General features: G+C 37.6%; 1 protein-coding gene across 1 annotated transcript in view; it reads right to left on the bottom strand.

The window, feature by feature from the left end:
* The window catches only part of LOC309672051 (uncharacterized protein), a gene marked incomplete at both ends in the record, with an annotated part of 35,792 nt that extends 19,615 nt beyond the window's left edge, over positions 1-16,177 (bottom strand). The window contains 16 exons of the mRNA XM_082483456.1: positions 930-998; positions 1,090-1,158; positions 1,597-1,665; positions 3,816-3,884; positions 5,819-5,887; positions 6,572-6,640; positions 7,917-7,970; positions 8,684-8,728; positions 9,368-9,412; positions 9,694-9,720; positions 10,485-10,529; positions 10,817-10,870; positions 12,052-12,111; positions 13,021-13,041; positions 14,676-15,244; positions 16,021-16,177. Of these exons, the coding sequence (XP_082339582.1) occupies positions 930-998; positions 1,090-1,158; positions 1,597-1,665; positions 3,816-3,884; positions 5,819-5,887; positions 6,572-6,640; positions 7,917-7,970; positions 8,684-8,728; positions 9,368-9,412; positions 9,694-9,720; positions 10,485-10,529; positions 10,817-10,870; positions 12,052-12,111; positions 13,021-13,041; positions 14,676-15,244; positions 16,021-16,177 (1,491 nt within the window). The remainder of the gene's footprint in view (positions 1-929; positions 999-1,089; positions 1,159-1,596; positions 1,666-3,815; positions 3,885-5,818; positions 5,888-6,571; positions 6,641-7,916; positions 7,971-8,683; positions 8,729-9,367; positions 9,413-9,693; positions 9,721-10,484; positions 10,530-10,816; positions 10,871-12,051; positions 12,112-13,020; positions 13,042-14,675; positions 15,245-16,020) is intronic.
* Between the last annotated feature and the right edge of the window lie 1,377 nt (positions 16,178-17,554).

The raw sequence follows: 17,554 nt of genomic DNA, 5'->3' as shown, positions 1-17,554 counted from the left end.
GAATGTTTCCTGCCAAAACAGCTGATATTTTAGGAGTCTCTCTGACATCCACAGACAATTCACCCTTCTCTTTTTACCAGTGGTAAAGCATATCCCCACACAATCACTTAAAATGTAAGACGTGATCTCTGATGCTGCAAAACACTTTACCTGGCATGGACCTTTGACCCACTTACACCTCTAGTTCCTTTATGCTATGCTTTAATAGCCTTCAGTCATTCAGAACTTTATCTATCACCTCATTCAGAAAATCACTTTAAATCTCCATTCCAAACACTTCAAAGGTGATGTCTTTCATTAACAGTTCTGTATTTTGCGAATCAGTCAAGGCTAAATTATTCTGACAGTTTTCCTTCAGCAAAGGTAATCTTCATTATACTTTGGATGATTCTTCACTGCTAGATACAGTAAATACACAAAGTCAGGTGAGAACAGCAGTGAGGCAGCCAATCTGTAAGATATGTATGTATTTTTCTAGAATGGAAACAGTACAGCGAGACTAAAAGATGATATTGCAATTTTGGTGTTCTGTGTTAAGTGCAACTACTTTTTGGAATTGATGTAGTGCACCTGCACCTGTTATGATGAAACTGCAAGTTCAAAGCAGACAACCCTTTCTATGGAAACGTATCAGACAAAGTGCAGTTCACTGTCTGATACATAGTACCTCAAGAGTTCTGTGGTGAGCCACTCCAAAACCTAAATAGATAGCTACAGCATTGGTTTATCAAGGCTTTTCAGTGGAGTAGGATCTGCTACACAGTTAAATAATATTAATAAAGAAAATAATTTCCTGCAGCTATGTCAATACTTAGAGTGGTGTTCAGCACTTCAACAAGCATAATAAGGATAGAGACAGACCATTTCTTAATCGGGAAACGTAACAGTAAAAACAGCACAGTATCCTTTACTTCAGAAAATTCCCTAACCTTTGGTCCAGGTAGTCCCTGTCCTGGTAGCCCTCTAGAGCCGGGTGGTCCTTTTGGGCCCTCCACTCCCTGAAAAGATTAGTTAAGTAATTATTAAAAATAAAATATTCTCTGTTACTGCACATTTAAGTTTGGGATCAGGGGGAAGTGAAAACTGCACCTTCTCTCCTTGAATTCCAATTCCAGGTAATCCAATTGGCCCAGGTAAACCAGGAGGACCAAATTCACCCTGGCAAACAAAGTACAATTGTTTAGTTGTGTAAAGATACAGAAACAATCTGGGACAGCTCCTGTGCTAGGACATGTTGATTTACTCTCTCCTGAAGTGAGTGAAGCTGGGGATCTGACCTTTTGTCTTTCATATATGTATTTATTCCCTGCTGGCTCAGTTGCAAACAACTGCTAGTCTCTTTTCCCCTTTCTAAACCTTAACTTTCCCACAAAATCAGATGCTTTTTATACAATTTCCTATGTTAATATGAAGAGATATTAAAACAGGTTGGGAGTTTATTTGGCATAAATCTCTCTACAAAAAACCTTATTATCCAGGGCCTATTGTGGGTTCCTTGCCTCATTACACCTTTTGTAGTGAATAGCAACCCCTTATTCTCTGTATTATGTAGATTTATTGGCATTTTGTTAATCCCCTAGTGTATTTACTGCTCACCTTTTCACCTTTTATGCTGGTGCCTGGAAGTCCACGAGGGCCTTTTGGTCCATCAAACCCACGCTCTCCCTGCATGAAAAAATAATATGTTGTTAACTGTAGAAACACACAACTGTTCTCCCTGACGTAACTAGAGACACTGTTTGCTCTGTCATCACGAAAACCAAAATGAGAAGAACCAGAAAGTAGCTCCTGGATCTGTTTTCCAGGATACCAAAGAGGTCATCTTTTCAAATAAGCTTGCTCTGCAGTTTGAAATTGCTGATGAAAGAGCTGAACAAGCTTCTTTTTATCTTTCTGCCCACCTTGATTGCTTAAGGTCCTGTCATGCTTCCCCTCAAATCAATAGCAAACTCACAACTGATTTAAATGAATGAGACTAACTGAAAGCTGAATTCTGTTTATTTTTCTCATGGGTTAATCTCATTTAAGTGTGGCAATGAGTATCTGGCTCTCACTAAGAATTTTGCCAGAATAAAGACCAGGCCAAACTGTATTGTTGTAGAAGTATATTTGTAAATGTCATTGTCTTTCTAAATGTTTATTTTCAAAACAGGGATCTTGGGGAAAATGGGGGTTAGTAATAAGGACACAAATATTGTGCTTTCTCATACTTCTGTTAAAACATGTAGAGACAGATCGTTAGCTTGTGTAAATTGTCACAGAATAACCCAAGGCAATAAAGTTATGCCCCAGACAAGTCTTTTCTCTCCCTTGTAACAAATTCCATAATTTTAATTTTGACTGAAATACATTATGGGGATTTCTGTTTAAAATAATATTCTTCACTCCTGATGCTTTATAACACCTGCCTTCATCTTCCTTTTTACTGAACTGTGAGCTTGTAGTAAAAACGTTCTAAAGAAAGCAACTGTAAAATTTGCTTTAGATTAACAAATCGCCTGTTTAAAATGTGTTTAAAACCAGACAGCTGACATACTTGGCAGCCATAAATAGGATTAGAAATACGTATAGACTCTGTTGATACATGCTTGGCTCCAGGTCAGACTTGGCAGTAAAAAGTAGTACATTTTTTATAGAATCAAGAGTTCCAATAATGCTGGCAGAATTCCACTTTGATTATTTTATTCTGCCTATCTCAACTGCTCAGTTTTGGTTAGATTATGCATTCTTCTGTTCTTGTTCCCCCTGCGCATTGTTGCTGTTCTTTACTTATTAGTTGTAGTGTTTCTTCCCACATTAATTGGTAATTCAGTGGCAATGGAGTAATTTCTAAATGTATTTTCTTCAAATTGCTTTTTTGTTTGTTTTCATGCATGAGATCTGCTAAGCAAATACACCAACAATGAGGTTAGATAATTTGTATAATTAATCATAAAATATATACTGTTTTTTTGAAGATATTATGTTGCTAGCAGCAGTCAAATTTAAACCTAGCTGACTACAGTATTGTGCTAAGTAAGAATCCTGAGATTTTTAGTAAAGGAACAGTTGGGGCCTGCATCTGTGAAACAATTTTTTATTGTTTTCCCAACCAAAATTGCTTTGGTGCATGCATAAAAGTAAGTGAACCATTTAGTTAGTTATTTAGTTCATGTACAAGCTGTGTCACTTTGTTACTGTAATCAAAGGTCAAAGTGACAACTCGGCCTGGGAGCTGGTTTGCAGAGGGCAGCAAAAGGAGCTCGTAACGGGTATAGTGAGTCCATCCATGTAGGTGTAACTACTACTGTCATTACTTCCACTGGATCTGAAGATTAGTAACAGCAGCTTTCTTTTCCCACAAACTGAATTCAGATTTCTGCAAAAATGCATAAGCTAATGGCTGAGGTATTTAAGAAGCTTAGAAACCCATCTTTAGTGACTACAAAGATCTCTATATGTAAGGATTTAGACAAAAGCAACAACAAAAAGCTAATTTTTTCATCTAGGAATCACTTTTATAATATTTTATTTAAAATCAGATGCTCAAGGCTGTTTTAAAATTAAAGCTGGAATTCTTTCCAGGCTTAGATCCCACAAATCAAGTGTCAGGTGAATTAAATGTCAGCTTCACAGGCCCCAAAGGTTAGCTATACCTAGAAGTCAAGTTTGGACCAACTGAATTCTATGAAAATATATCAGGTTAATTGATGCTGAATGTTAATATTAATTTACAAGCTACTTTCTCAGATATTCCCGTATTTGCTGTGAACTTGTTTTGGTATGCACTCATTTAATGGTGCTGCTCTGGTCTTAAAACCCTTTGTCTGCTGTACCTTTGCTCCTGGAAGCCCTTCTCCTGGTGAACCTCTTTCTCCTGGAACACCTTGTGGTCCTTGAGACCCCTGTTAACATAAGTTTAAAATGGCCTAGAATATGTATTAATCACTCAAATCAACAGCAGCATGTTCTATGTCATTGTTGGTTTTACGCATGTCTTTAAATGTTGGTGTAGTTATAACCTCTTAAAAATAATACAGTAATACAATATTCACAGTGAATAAATGATGAGCATTCTGGCCTGCAGCAATAACAGGACAGACACTTTTACTTTTCTGGTAACTTATAAATCACAGGTTATGTAGCTGAAATTTCTATTCCTTATACTTTTGAAATCTTCACTCCCTAAACTTTAGTTTGGTTTACAAATTGTTACTAATCCTTATTAATGTATCAGTATAATCATGAGAGACAGGGACAACCAGATTAAAGACCATGCAGAGTAGTACTGAAGAAGATGAAGCTTAGAGAGATTTAACTGTAATTGGTGAAGAGAATAATAGCATGCCCTTCTCTTTTTGAAAGCAGATCTGATAGGAGCACAAGGGGCAAGTAAGACAACTAAAACTTTTCACTAAATGCAAGTCCAAAACCTGTGTATATTGAGCCTGCTTCACAGTGTTTTCCTGCATGTATTGTTTTTTTTTTTTTCTCTGATTTATTCCTTGAGATTACACACACATCACAGAATGCTGGTAGATTTGGCTCTGCATAGCCTAAATATGCTTCTGCTTCTTCTGCACAGAGCTTTAGAATTATGCCTAGCTCTTAGGTAAAGAAAATTACACTGCATTCAGCCATAAAAAGAAAACTCTTTTGAAGAAAATATACTTTAAATTTTAAAAACACTTTTGGTACATTTTTTTAAATCAGAATCTCTTGTTATACCAGTACAGCTGTTGTGGCTAACAAAGATGAACATCACAAGCACCTCTTCCCCCACAAAGTGGCTCTTTTCTCTACGCTGTTATTGAAGAGACTCGGGAAGCATTACTGCCCCACTTTGACTGACTGTCACCACTGGCCTTATTAGTAATGCTCTTTTCTTTGGGCTCCTCACAATGAGAACTCACTCCCCTCCAGTAGTGTATTGTCAAGCAAGTTTGAGATCAGCTGGTTCAGCTACCAAACCATCTTTCTGTTTATCATGAGAGCACCTTTCTTGAAATGATTATAACAAATCTTTCCTTGTCAATGGGGAAAAGCTACTTATGAAAAAACTGCACAAAATTTCCCTTGTGGTTGTACTAGGGGTCTTTCATTCAGGTGATGAGAAATGAATTTGAGTCTGCTGTATTGTAAATGGCTCAGTAAAAGGTTCTGTTTGACACTTTTGAAAAAAAAACAACCATAAAATTGATGTACTGATTTTCTGAATTACCACAAAGAGGTTGAGTTTACAGCTACCAGGAGGAGGAAGGGAAAGAAAAGAAGGAAGAGACTTCAGAGCTAAACCTGCTATAAATTCTGAAAGACAGATTTTTTTTTGTTTGTTTGTCCCTCTGTTATCTCCAGTAAAGGTAATACTGGTGAAATTGTTACCTGGGACCACTTATGCAATCTGAATGTCTTTATTGAGGTTGTTTAGATATGACTGTTTCTAATACTACAGTGGTTGAAATGGAGTCTCTCTCTCAAAGCCATGCTGGTGTTAACGTTCTAATGATACTGAAAAGCAGTCAGCGTCGAAGTCACCACGTGTGGATTTGAATCTATCAAGGGACAGATTTATTTAAATATTTATGTGCTTTTGCATAAGGTGTTTTTTTTTTTTCATTGTTTTGGAGACTAAGATAATTAGAAAAGTTAAGGAATTGGAAAAATTTCCTGTTTATCAACGGAAATGAAAGTCAGACAATGTAGTATGTACGAGAGTGAGAACTAGTGGAAGAAAGAAAAGAGTATCATTTAACATACATATATCCCTTTTAACAGGGAAGCACTGAGAATTTTTCCTTTCTGTCTTGCTTCCCTCTCACCAAATAAAAAATAGACATACCGTCAGTCCTGGCTCACCAACTCCGGGTGGGCCAACAGGGCCTGGTCTTCCTGTCAAACCGGTGTCGCCCTTCAAACAAAGATGTATTTTGAAAATGCCTGATTTAGGTATTTGTATGTGTGTGGCATATAACAACTCATCAGACATTCTGTGTGTGAAATACTTGATGTAGGAGAATACAGGAATGACAGAGAAAATCTGAGTGTCCTGAGAGTCGTACGTCATGCAAAGCCCAACAGGGATTGAACTGGTGCAGTTTCACAGCATTAGGGGACAGCCTCAATTCTGCATTTGATAGAAGACAGTGTTGAATCTAAATGGTTAATTATTCCCATCATATGCCTAATTAATACATTATTTATCACTTCTTGTTCTTTGCCAAGAAGTCAGTATTTCTGTCATAGTGTTTCTGTTTTCTTTATGCTAGTCATCCAAAGCAACATGCCTGTTTTTCACAGGATGATTTTTGTTTAAGACTACATATGCATTTTTACTCGGCCATACACTGCTTGGATTTAGTTATGTCAAGCATAAGAACTACTGTAAAAAAGTCCTTTGAAGTACCTACTTAAAATGTACTTTTTTTTTTCCAAACAGTTTTGATCAACATACAAAATACCTTTCCAGTATCATAAAACCAGCATTTGGGGGCTGGAAGTTTCTCATGTACCAGCAAGTATATTATCTCAGCTGTCTTGGTCTTTGTTCTTATCCTACTATACACATAATATAGAAGATGAGAGATGCTTGTACCTTTGGGCCTGGCAGTCCTATTCCAGTCTCTCCAGGCAAGCCAGGTGGCCCAGGGAGGCCTCTTTCACCCTTTTTAAAGAATGCAAAAAGAAACAATTCTGCTTATAAATTGGTAGCTAGGGAAATCAGTTTAATTCATTTTGTAACTTCATTTTTTGTATATCCTGAATTTCAGCCCATTGCAATTGTCTTACACAGTACTTCATCTGTTCACCCTTTCAATGCTTCAAAATTCCCTTTATTAATAGCGTTGATATTTCCTGTACAAAGTGATACCAGATTAAACAAAAGGAAAAATATTTCATTTCATATGGCATATAAAAGTTTTGACACCCAACTGCTCTATGCCTCACTGTTGTCCAGCAGGCGTTCTAAATGTGGTGCAAATGAGATATCAAGAGAGATCTCAAAAGAGATAATGTCCTTTATAAACTTAATGTTCAAGTTTTTCTCCACAACAATATTCATTTCAGTAGCTGAAGAACCCATTAGCATTGGCTGAATTACTCAGTTTAAGGTTTTTCTGAGAAGGAAAGTGTAACTGTGGTCTCTCTTAATGAAGTTAAAACAGTTCTCATAATTGCCTATAATACCCAGTGATATTTGCATCTTCCATTAAACTACTAGGATAAAGATATTGAGTCATCACAGAACCACAGAATGAAATAATCTCTGCTGGCATACCTGGAATTTACAATAGGGTAAGTAAGAAGTAAACCCAGCAAATCTGAAGGATTTAATAAATGTAAATCAGACGTTTTTCAAACAAACAAACCAAAAATATTTTATGTTTACAGAGGGGACTGGATCTTGCAGTGAAGCACTGGGTGATTTCTGTGGCCTACCTGCAGAGGGCCCATTGCAAGTGTGTGTCCTGAATTGCACTAATCCTCGTGACTTTCGGGTATCTTCTGCTGAGCATCAATAAACAGTGGGACTACTAATTTTGAGCTATAGAATTCTTCTTGAGAACGTACAGTTTCAAGAGAAGAGGTTTATTGAGTTCCCAAACAGAATTCCTGCTTGTCACTTTGGGAAAAAATAGTTTTAAATTGAAAACTGAAGAAATGCAATGCTACACTGCTGCTGAGTAATATTCTGTGATATTTTAACTGTGAGAAAAGATTGGAGTGTGATTTGGACCTGAATCCAATACAAGGAGTAAATGAAGACCTCCCTTAGGAACTCTGTAGAATACAAAGAGTATATGATTTGCTAGGAATGTCACATTCAACTGCATCCCCTACAAGAAAGGTATGGTGTATAAGGATAAAAGCATTATTGTTGTGAGGCTGTATTAATACCTTTTAACATTAAGAAAGAGAAAAAATAATGCAGTTCTTGCCTTTGATCCTTGCAGGCCTTCAGGCCCTTGATCTCCATTTTGTCCTTGTGGACCCTATTAAAACAGGAGTGGTTTTAGTGAGGTTTGTCAAGCTTTCAGAACAGTGGCAGCTTGAAAAACAATCTCTGATTTGCTGTAGTCTGCACAAAAACATAAGTTACAAACATTTTAGAACTGAAACTTTGCATTCTGATGCACATATAGATTAGGCTACTCAACTCAGTTGGAGCTGTGTCTGGTAATTGGGGAGAGAATTTGGTGCTCCCTTTATTTGAATACAATTAAAGGTAATCTGTAGTCAAGATTTACTGAAACATCTACCATGGGCTAAGATTCTTGGCCTTCAGTCCAAGAGTATTGGGATGAAAAGAGACTAAAGTGTTTCTATGTGTTTCTGCGAGATAATGAAATAGTTAAGACACTAAAGGGGAAATGAGTGATTTTGTTTTTTATGGAACTGTATTTGCTGTGGTCTTTGAGACAGAATTAATTATAAGGATGATTTATTTGTCTAGACTGCTCCTCCAAATTCTTGTTAATTTCGCTGTTGTAAGAAAATAGATTTTGGATGCCTTGAACTCAGTGACTCAAAGTGACTCATGATGATTGTGGTATATTATTTCAGAGCTTTGAATCCTAGGGAACCAGGATTATTGTTTTTGTAGGTGGGGTTTTGTGTTTTTTGTTTGTTTGTTTGTTTGTTTGTTTGTGTTTTTTGTTGTTGTTGTTGTTGTTTGTTTGATTGTTGGTTTTTTTTTTTTTTTTACCTGTAGCCCTCTTGTTCCTCTGGGACCTACTGGACCTTCAGGACCCTGAAAGGCAAGTGAAAAAAAAATACATTTATATGTATTTTGATTTGTTCAAAAACACTTTTAGATAACTTTTTACTAAGGTATCTTATTAGATATCTTTACATTAAAATAAAAAAAAATAAATCAAGAGAAGCTCTGCAGCCAGCAAGTATTGAATAAACATTTAAAAAATGTACTGTGGTAATCATAATACAGGGTAAGAATGAACGGAGTTAATTATTGAGGACCAGTAATCCAGGATTAAACTCTGTTTGTTTCATTTAAAATATTCACAGCAATTATACACCAAATCTTGAATATCAGTGTCAGAAACCTTGATTTCATTTTCACCTCTTGTTCCCTTTGCTTACTACTTCAACCTTTCTGCTTCTGTTAAAGTCAAGTTTTACCATTGTTATAAACAGGCTTAGGCCTGGGCCTTAAGAGTAATCACATGAAAATATAGAAGGAGCTGAGAAAGTTACTGAAAATGGTATCCTTGCTCATTTCATTTCTTAAAACTGTCAGTTGTTGATTTCCCTCAGCCTTAGAATTAATATTTACCTTAAAACTGTTACCATGGTTGTTATTCAGGGAAGTGTAGTTTTTCAATATTTTAACTGTGTTTCCTGAAAGCCTAACAACTTTGTGGATACTTACTCTGTCTCCTTTTATCCCTGGGATTCCACATTCACCTCGTTCACCCTGGAAAGAAACGGGAATAAATATTTATGAGGTATGTTGAGCATATCATCCTTATTCTTTGGGTGCTTTAGTTGAAAACCTAAATGATATTCTGTTAATGACATATGATAGCAATTGTTCTGTAAGTTTGTCGGGAAGGGACACAGCTGCTTGTGCAGCAGCTGCTAAGATGTTGTTATTGTTCATTGCTAGTATTTATAAGAAATATGGCACTATACATAATAAATAATAATAGCATCAAATATCTATATGTAAGCAGAAGTTCTGACTAAAAGTACTACCTTCTCTCCTTTATATCCAGATTTCCCCTGGGAAAATAAAAAAGCAAAGCAGGTTGTGAGGATATATAACCCATATTGACATTATTAACATTCTACTCTCTCTAGAAAAGCAGCATTTCAGGTTATAATGAACAATTAGGTAGAAAAGGTGATCTCTGATAAACATGGCAATATGACTCTAAATACTGCACCTACTGGTCATCATAGATGCTGTTGTATATGTGAACAAATCTTATGAAAGTGTCATTTTAGACTGGGGTTTTGATGATGTAAAAGCAGATCAACTAGAGGTCATATTTCCATCTTAGTGAAAAACATACTAAAGGAAGAAAGCCAGAAAAAAATCACTAATTAAAAAGGATGTACTGAATAAATAAGAAAATATAAAGTAGAGTGATTCATATGTGAATGAATTCAGAGTTAAGCACTAAGAGGCTGGTCCTACAGTTATGTCTTCTATGTATTTCATCAGCTTTTTCATTGCTGCTACACCCTGGATCCTTTATTTGCCAAATGAAAAATTTAAACTGATACATTAAGATGCAGGCAGAATGTCAATTTCTGTAGTGTTCTTAGATTCATAGCTTTTCACGCTTTTTAGGAATTATTCCCTTTCTTTAAGCAATGATAATGTTTTCAGTTCTTCTAGAGTTAATGAATCATTAGCTGGTAAGCCAGAACTGAAATTTGCTATTATAATTTAAAAAAAAAAAGAAAAAAAAATACTGGTGTTCTGCCTTGAAGGAACACTGCTCATTGGAAAAGAAGGGAAAAAAAATATCTTTTTTTACCTCTATTCCATCTCGTCCTGGGATTCCATTGAGACCTGGCTCCCCCTATGAATAATCCAACATCAAGATAAGATAGTATTGTGCTTATTATCTGAGTAGATATCTCAATGTCATACAAGAAGCATACCAGCTCTTTCTTTTTACACTCTGATGATTTTATATGTTAAATACAATATTTTAATTTATAAAGAATCTTAGTCTTTACTACAGCAAAACGGCGTAGATGAAGTTTAAGAAATCCACAGGTGGAAAGTACATGAGTACTATTAGGATAGTCTTTCCATATTATTGAAGTACCAAATCTTTCTCCTAAATCTGAAAAATCACATCACCTTTGCCCCTTTTAGGCCGGGAGCTCCATCATCCCCAGTGCGACCCTTTTTACCCTGGAAACAACAAAGTAAAATTCTTATAACATATGTTAGTCAAATAATTTTAATTTTCAATATAAATATATTTTTTCACTACATATTTAGGATATTTGCTTCCTATAGGTTTATTTTTAAAAATCTCTGCATTTACCATAACCTTGAATTTGAATTTCTGGGAGCAGTAGGACCAACTCAACAGGCAGCCATTTTTCTCTTTTGTCTTTGTTGTAAACAAAAGAAGAAGAGAGGTGATCAGATGTTTTTGCAGCTACCCAGCTTGCCAAGTGGTTGTTTTGTTTTCTTTTGAACTCTTTGTGGTGGATGCTTTTGTTTAAGAGGTACTTGTACTCTCCAGGTAAAGATATTGAATAATAACGCAAACAAAACTACTGTTTGCACACAAGAGGCTACATTTTCAATTAAAGTGTGCTGTACTGTGCAGGATAAAACCGGTGTGTATGTTTATTTGTATATGTACAGTATGTTCAGGTCAAAAGGATGAGGATGGGCAGATCTTGGGTTCTGTTTCAAATTCTGACATTGCCCGTTTGTCGTGAGCAAGGGCCATAACGTGCTATGGTGAATTAGTTCAATGTTAGGGATAGAATATAAAACCAACTCAGAGTTCTTTTTGAAACATAAACCCTGCAGTTTAGATGACCAAACCTTGTATAAAGCAATCCCCTAGATTTACTTAGGGATTCTAGTTGTAAGAATATTCTGAAAGAAGTCCAGTCTATTTTACCCTCTTTACCAGCCACGTCTCAGTTGTTCCTTGTGCTTCTGCCTCTTGCTCTCTCTCTTGCTTTCAGAGAGCTTTTCAGATATTAATGTTTGATTTGTGGCTAGTTAGATCTACCTGATCTGTCAGTCTGATTATAACAGGTGAATTATTGTTCCACACAGGAAAGTTGCTCCTTCCTGCATTTTAAACTGCTGTGGCTAAAAGGAGAGCCTCACCACATCACACTGTTCTTTTTTCAGGCGAGTGTCTCATGGCATTCACAGGTCTCTCTGTGCATTTCCTTACTGGTGTGACATTTCCATGCAATGTAACTATGGAGGACTATGTATTGAACCTTGAACTTTTGTTGTCTCAGGATTTGGGTTCAAATAATTTCCTAAAAAAATCCAATAATGAAATAAATCTTGATTTATACTGTATATCAGTTATTTGAGAAATGACAGCTACTTACAGCAGGGCCAGGAGGGCCTCTTTCCCCCTTCTCACAGTTACATGTGGCAGCCTGGGGACACTTTGAATGAAAATAGTCCAGATCAGCACGTTTTAATAGAAGGGAGAGAAAACACATGAACGTTGCTTTTAAGTTACTGTATGGCTACTCTGACTATACCAGTAATGACCAGAAGCCAGTTACATTTACATGTTTTACAGAAATCTTTTAACTGTCCGTTTGCCACTCATCAGGAATGTGGCCTTCTACACTACATCCAAAAATCTGTATTCCTAGTCCCGAACTATCCGTTACCTCGATAACAGTTTTACCTCCAAACTCCTCACAAGGTCAGTTTATTGGTATGCTGCATCTATGATTTTAGGTTTGTTTTGATTACTAGTCATTGCAGAGATAGCCAAAACAATGGGTTAAGAAAACATCTTTGCCTGAGATAACTGTACCTTAAGTAGGAATAACATCTTTAAAAGGAAAGCTAACTTTATTCCCCTCAAAATGGCAGCTAGACCTACCAATGCCTGCAGTCAGAGTGACACAGTGTGGACAAACTGGAAAAGTGCAACGGTGGGGCACTGTTCGTGTTCCTTGCCTTTTTTTGACTCTGTTACATAGACAGAGCATTAAGGGCTAGAACTGCATCACATTCCGCTCTGTGTCTGTTTTCTTATCCACTGAGTTTTCTGTTGGATAACGTGCTGAGACGTACTAGCAAATTCTTGCTAAAGTGAATACTCACACATTGTTCTTTTTGAACTTTGAAAATAAGGAGGGAAAGTAAATTACATTAGGATAGCAAACTAAAGCTCTGTCCTGCAAATACAAAAGCATGTTTGACTTGAAGGCAATCCCATTAGACTCAATATTTAACCAACTTCCTGAGCTATCACTTTCCTGGAATTATGTTTCCATATAATTGTAACTGTCTATATTAAGCAGTAGTTCTGTACAGGAAAAAAACCCACAACTTACCTCTTCCTCAGACAGATCTTTCTGTAAAGACAGATATTCAAAACAACATTAGAAACTTTAAGTCATAATCCAGCTCTACAGGAAAGACACTGAAAGATGTTAAAATAAATTGCTTCAGCAGCTAGTTAATTAAATTATGCAATTAACATATTAACTAACATGAATTAAGCTTTAATTTCTGAGAAACATTCTAGCAATCTCTCAATTCTAAAAAAACATTTAAATACTTTCAATTCCTAGTATAGATTGTTGACTGCACAAATCACTGGACTCTCCTTGTCCAGCCATAATTTGCTAAAATTACGATGGTAAACAGACCTAAACCAACAGTTACCTATATGGAAATATGGGTATATGGGAACAATGCACCCAGAAACTACACTGTTTCCAAAGTGCTGATAGCAGTAGCTCTCTAGTTGAGTGAATGATACATGCTCTACACTTGAGAAAATTGGAAGCTCTTCTGTGCGTATTGTTAGGCTCACACAAAATGAGAACAGTAAGAACGCCTAAAAAAAGATTTGATTTTGACAAGGATCACATGAATTTATCATCATAAAACTAGCTCTGTTATTTTTTAGAAGGTCTCCACAGCTGAAACACCCACATACAACGCATTCCTCCCACTTTTCACAACTTATGTAGTCTCTTGAGAGGACATAAATGTGTTGATGAGCAGCAATGCAATACACATCTCTAAAATCCACATGTATGCACATATAATTATGCCAAACTCATTATTTAAACCAGATAGCAGCTGTGTTCTCAAAAGAAGTCACCTGAGGATAGCTGCCTGTTTGGTAAAATAAAAGTGTGTTTAGTCACTTGAGAGGTGGTTGCTCTGATACAGAAAGCAATGGCAATACCAGAGAAGATGGGAAGAGTGATATGCAGGAAAACCAATGCAGAGTGGCAGGCTGTCAAAGTGAAGGACAGACAGATGAGTCAGTTTCACTGCAGAAGTCTCCTGGTTGTTATTTATATTTCTATTTTATATCTCTGTGCGTGCTCAGATCAGGACTTCATCCACAGCTTGTGTCACCAGATTTATAGGGTAGACGATGGCTCTATTCTCCATACTGGGCAGGGAATGTTTTTTTATAAATTAAGTTCATGTGCAGAAAAGAGGCACCCAAGCAAAACTTCAGTTTAGACATTTCCTCTTGATTATGTGGTAGGTTTTTCATGGAAATTTAAAGACATCTATGGCCAAGTTCAGATTTTATCTAAATTGACATATCTCCATTAAGTTCTACAAATTTATTTTCACTTCTGCAAGAGTTGCATCTTTTTTGGTATACAAGGCAATGTCACATTCCTACTTGCTACAGAAGAAAGCACTAGGATGTCAAAAATTGGTTGTTTTTTTAAGAAAGGAGGTTTAAAATACCTTTCTTATGAGGAAAAATAACTTCACAACAGGTCTCTAAGTCTAATTCAGTTTCCAACTTCAAATATTTTGGCTGGCAAGGTCTGAATGGTGGGGAGAGAAAGGAAACCTGTACTTTGGCACAGTGGTCTTCTAAATAAGTGGGCCGCTTTAACATGTAAAAAGTACAGGTTTCTTCAATAGCTTAAGCATTTCAAAATATTGGAAATAAGACCATTTTTTATGTGTGTTCCTATAGCTATTTCAAATTCTTTCTCATACATACCAGTTCTTTGAGAACCTTCTCCACGGTTTCTTTCTCCTGAAGGTTGAAAACGAACCTGGATGCTGGGACGCTGGCCAGGAGCCGGAGCTTGGCAGCATTGCTAACCTCCTCAGCCATTCTGGTCATTCCCATTGTGAAAAATATAATTCCTTGGTGTTTAGCATCAGCTGTAGCTGCAAAAATGTCTGGGTTTCTTGGATGGTCCACTCCATCGGTGAAGAGTATGGCTACTTTCACACTACCCGGAGTCCCTTCCGTCATGTAGAGTTGTGTGAGGTTAGTTATAGCATAAGTTGTGTAGGTGCCATGACCTATGTAGGTGATGGGAACAATGTGGGATTTGAATGCTTCAGGACCTTTCCAGTCATGGAAAGTTTGCTCTATGAAAACAGTGCTGCTGTACTGAAGTAAGGCCATCCTCCAGCTAAGGGTACGTCCAGAACTAAGCTGCAGACTTTTCATTCTGTCTACTGTTTCCAGTACAAATATTTTCTGCTGTTCATGATTATAGTCCTTAGCACTTTCGGAGCTGTCCAGTAAAAAAGCAATTTCCAGAATGCAGTCTTCATCTAGAATAAATAGGTAGGTAGGTAAGTGGACTGATTTCATAATAAATCTCATTCTACCCTTAACCCTTACATGTATTTTAGAATTCAAAAGTGGGAGTGCAATTACAGAAAATTTTGAAAACATCTGTGATCACAAGTGTGAGACCCTCATGAAGACAGAGCATATAGAGGCTGAGGAATTTGCTCCAGAAGAGATGCCCCAAGGAATAAGAAACTGAAGGTAAGGTGATGTCATGTAGTATGAAATGAGGAATGTTGTTGTGGTTTTACGCCTTCATTCTGTCCTCTTGCCTGGTATTTCACTGAATATCCTACCAGGATGAGGAATGGGAAGGTAGGAGTCATCTATAAGAAAATGAGTCTTACTGAATAAGACACTGGAATGTGATTTGTCCCTGCTACTGACACTCATATCTGGTAACATAAAAGTTTCCAAAAGCAGGATCTGCAGAGTACTGATTTTCTGAACTACTGATGGTATTACTTCTATAAAAATAGAGTTATATGGGCTATTATTGTTGTAGTGACAGTAACAGGCTATCAGCCATATCATAAAAAGACCAGAAGTATTCTCCTTTTCTGAAATTACAAAAGGTGAGGGAAAAGATGGGAGTAAAAAGGTAAAATGCAAAAATAAGGCATGTGAAAATGTAGGATGAAGCAAGCCTGGCTGATTATAAGCAATGTCTTAGAGAGCAAGTTAGCCATGTAGTCCAGAATCCAAATAAATTAATTGGGGAAAAAACCCACACCTGTTTCAAATTGATAATATTCACCTTGATCACTTGGGCTGGGATATTTTTCTACAGTATTTGACAGACTGTGTTTAGGTTTTGGTCTTCTCAATCCATATCTTTTTTCTTCCTTGAGATTTTCTGCTAAAAACTCATGGTGTTCAAGTATCCACAAAAGCCACCAGAATCTGAAGAACATCATTTGTTTTCTGTTTCCTGAACAACACAAATAATAATGCAGAAGTACAGCAGTACAAGGACAATAAAACATTATTCAATTTTGCTTCAACAGGTTGCTTAGCAGGCTGTATTTTAAAATATAGTCCCTAAAAACGAACTGATTTAATTTTTTTTTTTTAAGATCTTCTCCAAAATATGTAATAAATATTAAACAGAAACATACTGGAGTGACTTTTCAGCATAGAGCATATAGTTCTAGCACATGACAAACTGGAGACAGGCATTTTACAAACATACTTCAGTTCTCTCTCACTGCCTGGTAGCATTTGTACAACCAGCACTTCTCAGAAGCCTTAACCTTGGCTGTACACAAGTGCATGCTGTGTGAATCCCAAGTGTAATTCACAGGGGTGTTTTTTTTAAACCTGCTTTTTCCAGAGCTGACATGGAGAGAAGGAGGTACAGAGGTAGACCCGAGTTTTTCCCTGTTCTCTTTACTTAAGAACCGAGGGTTGTGTATACTTCTCCTTGCTATCACAGGCCCCTTATCCTCAGCAATCCTACAGAAGAACAGTCATGGCCTGAGGGTGCTGTCCAGGCATGAATGTACCTGCTGTGCAACCCTGGGGACACGAGGGCCCAGAGTGCTGAGCCCAGGCTCCACAGCTACCTATTGATAAGTCTTTTTCCTTCTGCAGGGACTGGAGCTATTTGTCCTGGGCTCGCAGGCACCCCCGGAGCTCAGAGGCTGCTCAGGGACAAGTGAGTCCTGCGCCACTTCAGTTTCATTGTCATCCCCCTGCAAGCTCTCCCCAGGTAGGCACCACGCAGAGCAAAAGGGCAGCTCAGTGGCCAGAATGAACCTGCCACAACAGAGCATCTCACACAAGTCCCTAACACAGCCATGTTTGCAGGGTTTCTCAGCTCCTGCTAGTTTAGGGCAGGCATTCTCGTGCCCGAAGACACAGAGACGACAGGGGGTCCTTACCTTGATGCTCCTAAGCAAAAGGCTCTGCAGAGATGTTAGTTGCTGCCCTGGGTTCACTGTCAGCTCTGTTGTCCTCCCTGTGCTGGATGCTCTGTGAGGAAAGGAGGGAGAAGTTGGGCTGCAAGCTCCTGTAAGAATCGGTGTCATGTGTCAGGAGGGGCCAGCAGACAGAGGCAAGGAGAAAGGGGAAGAACAGCAATCCTGGCTCCCCCTTCTCAGCACCCACCCACTCCTCTCCTCCTCCCCAGGCTATGCACATGCATCCTAGGTTCAGTCCCCCAGAGCTGTTTCCACACATAAATCCTCATCTATGCTTGCACATGTATGGAAGAGGATTGTTCTCAGCCCAACACACTTCCCTGCACACCAGCCCAGTTGTGTTCACGCTCTTCTCCCATCACTACCACA

This window comes from Vanellus vanellus, assembly GCF_965231255.1.
Source record: "Vanellus vanellus genome assembly, chromosome: 5".
NCBI lineage: Eukaryota > Metazoa > Chordata > Aves > Charadriiformes > Charadriidae > Vanellus > Vanellus vanellus.
This window is presented reverse-complemented; position numbering and strand designations above follow the sequence as displayed.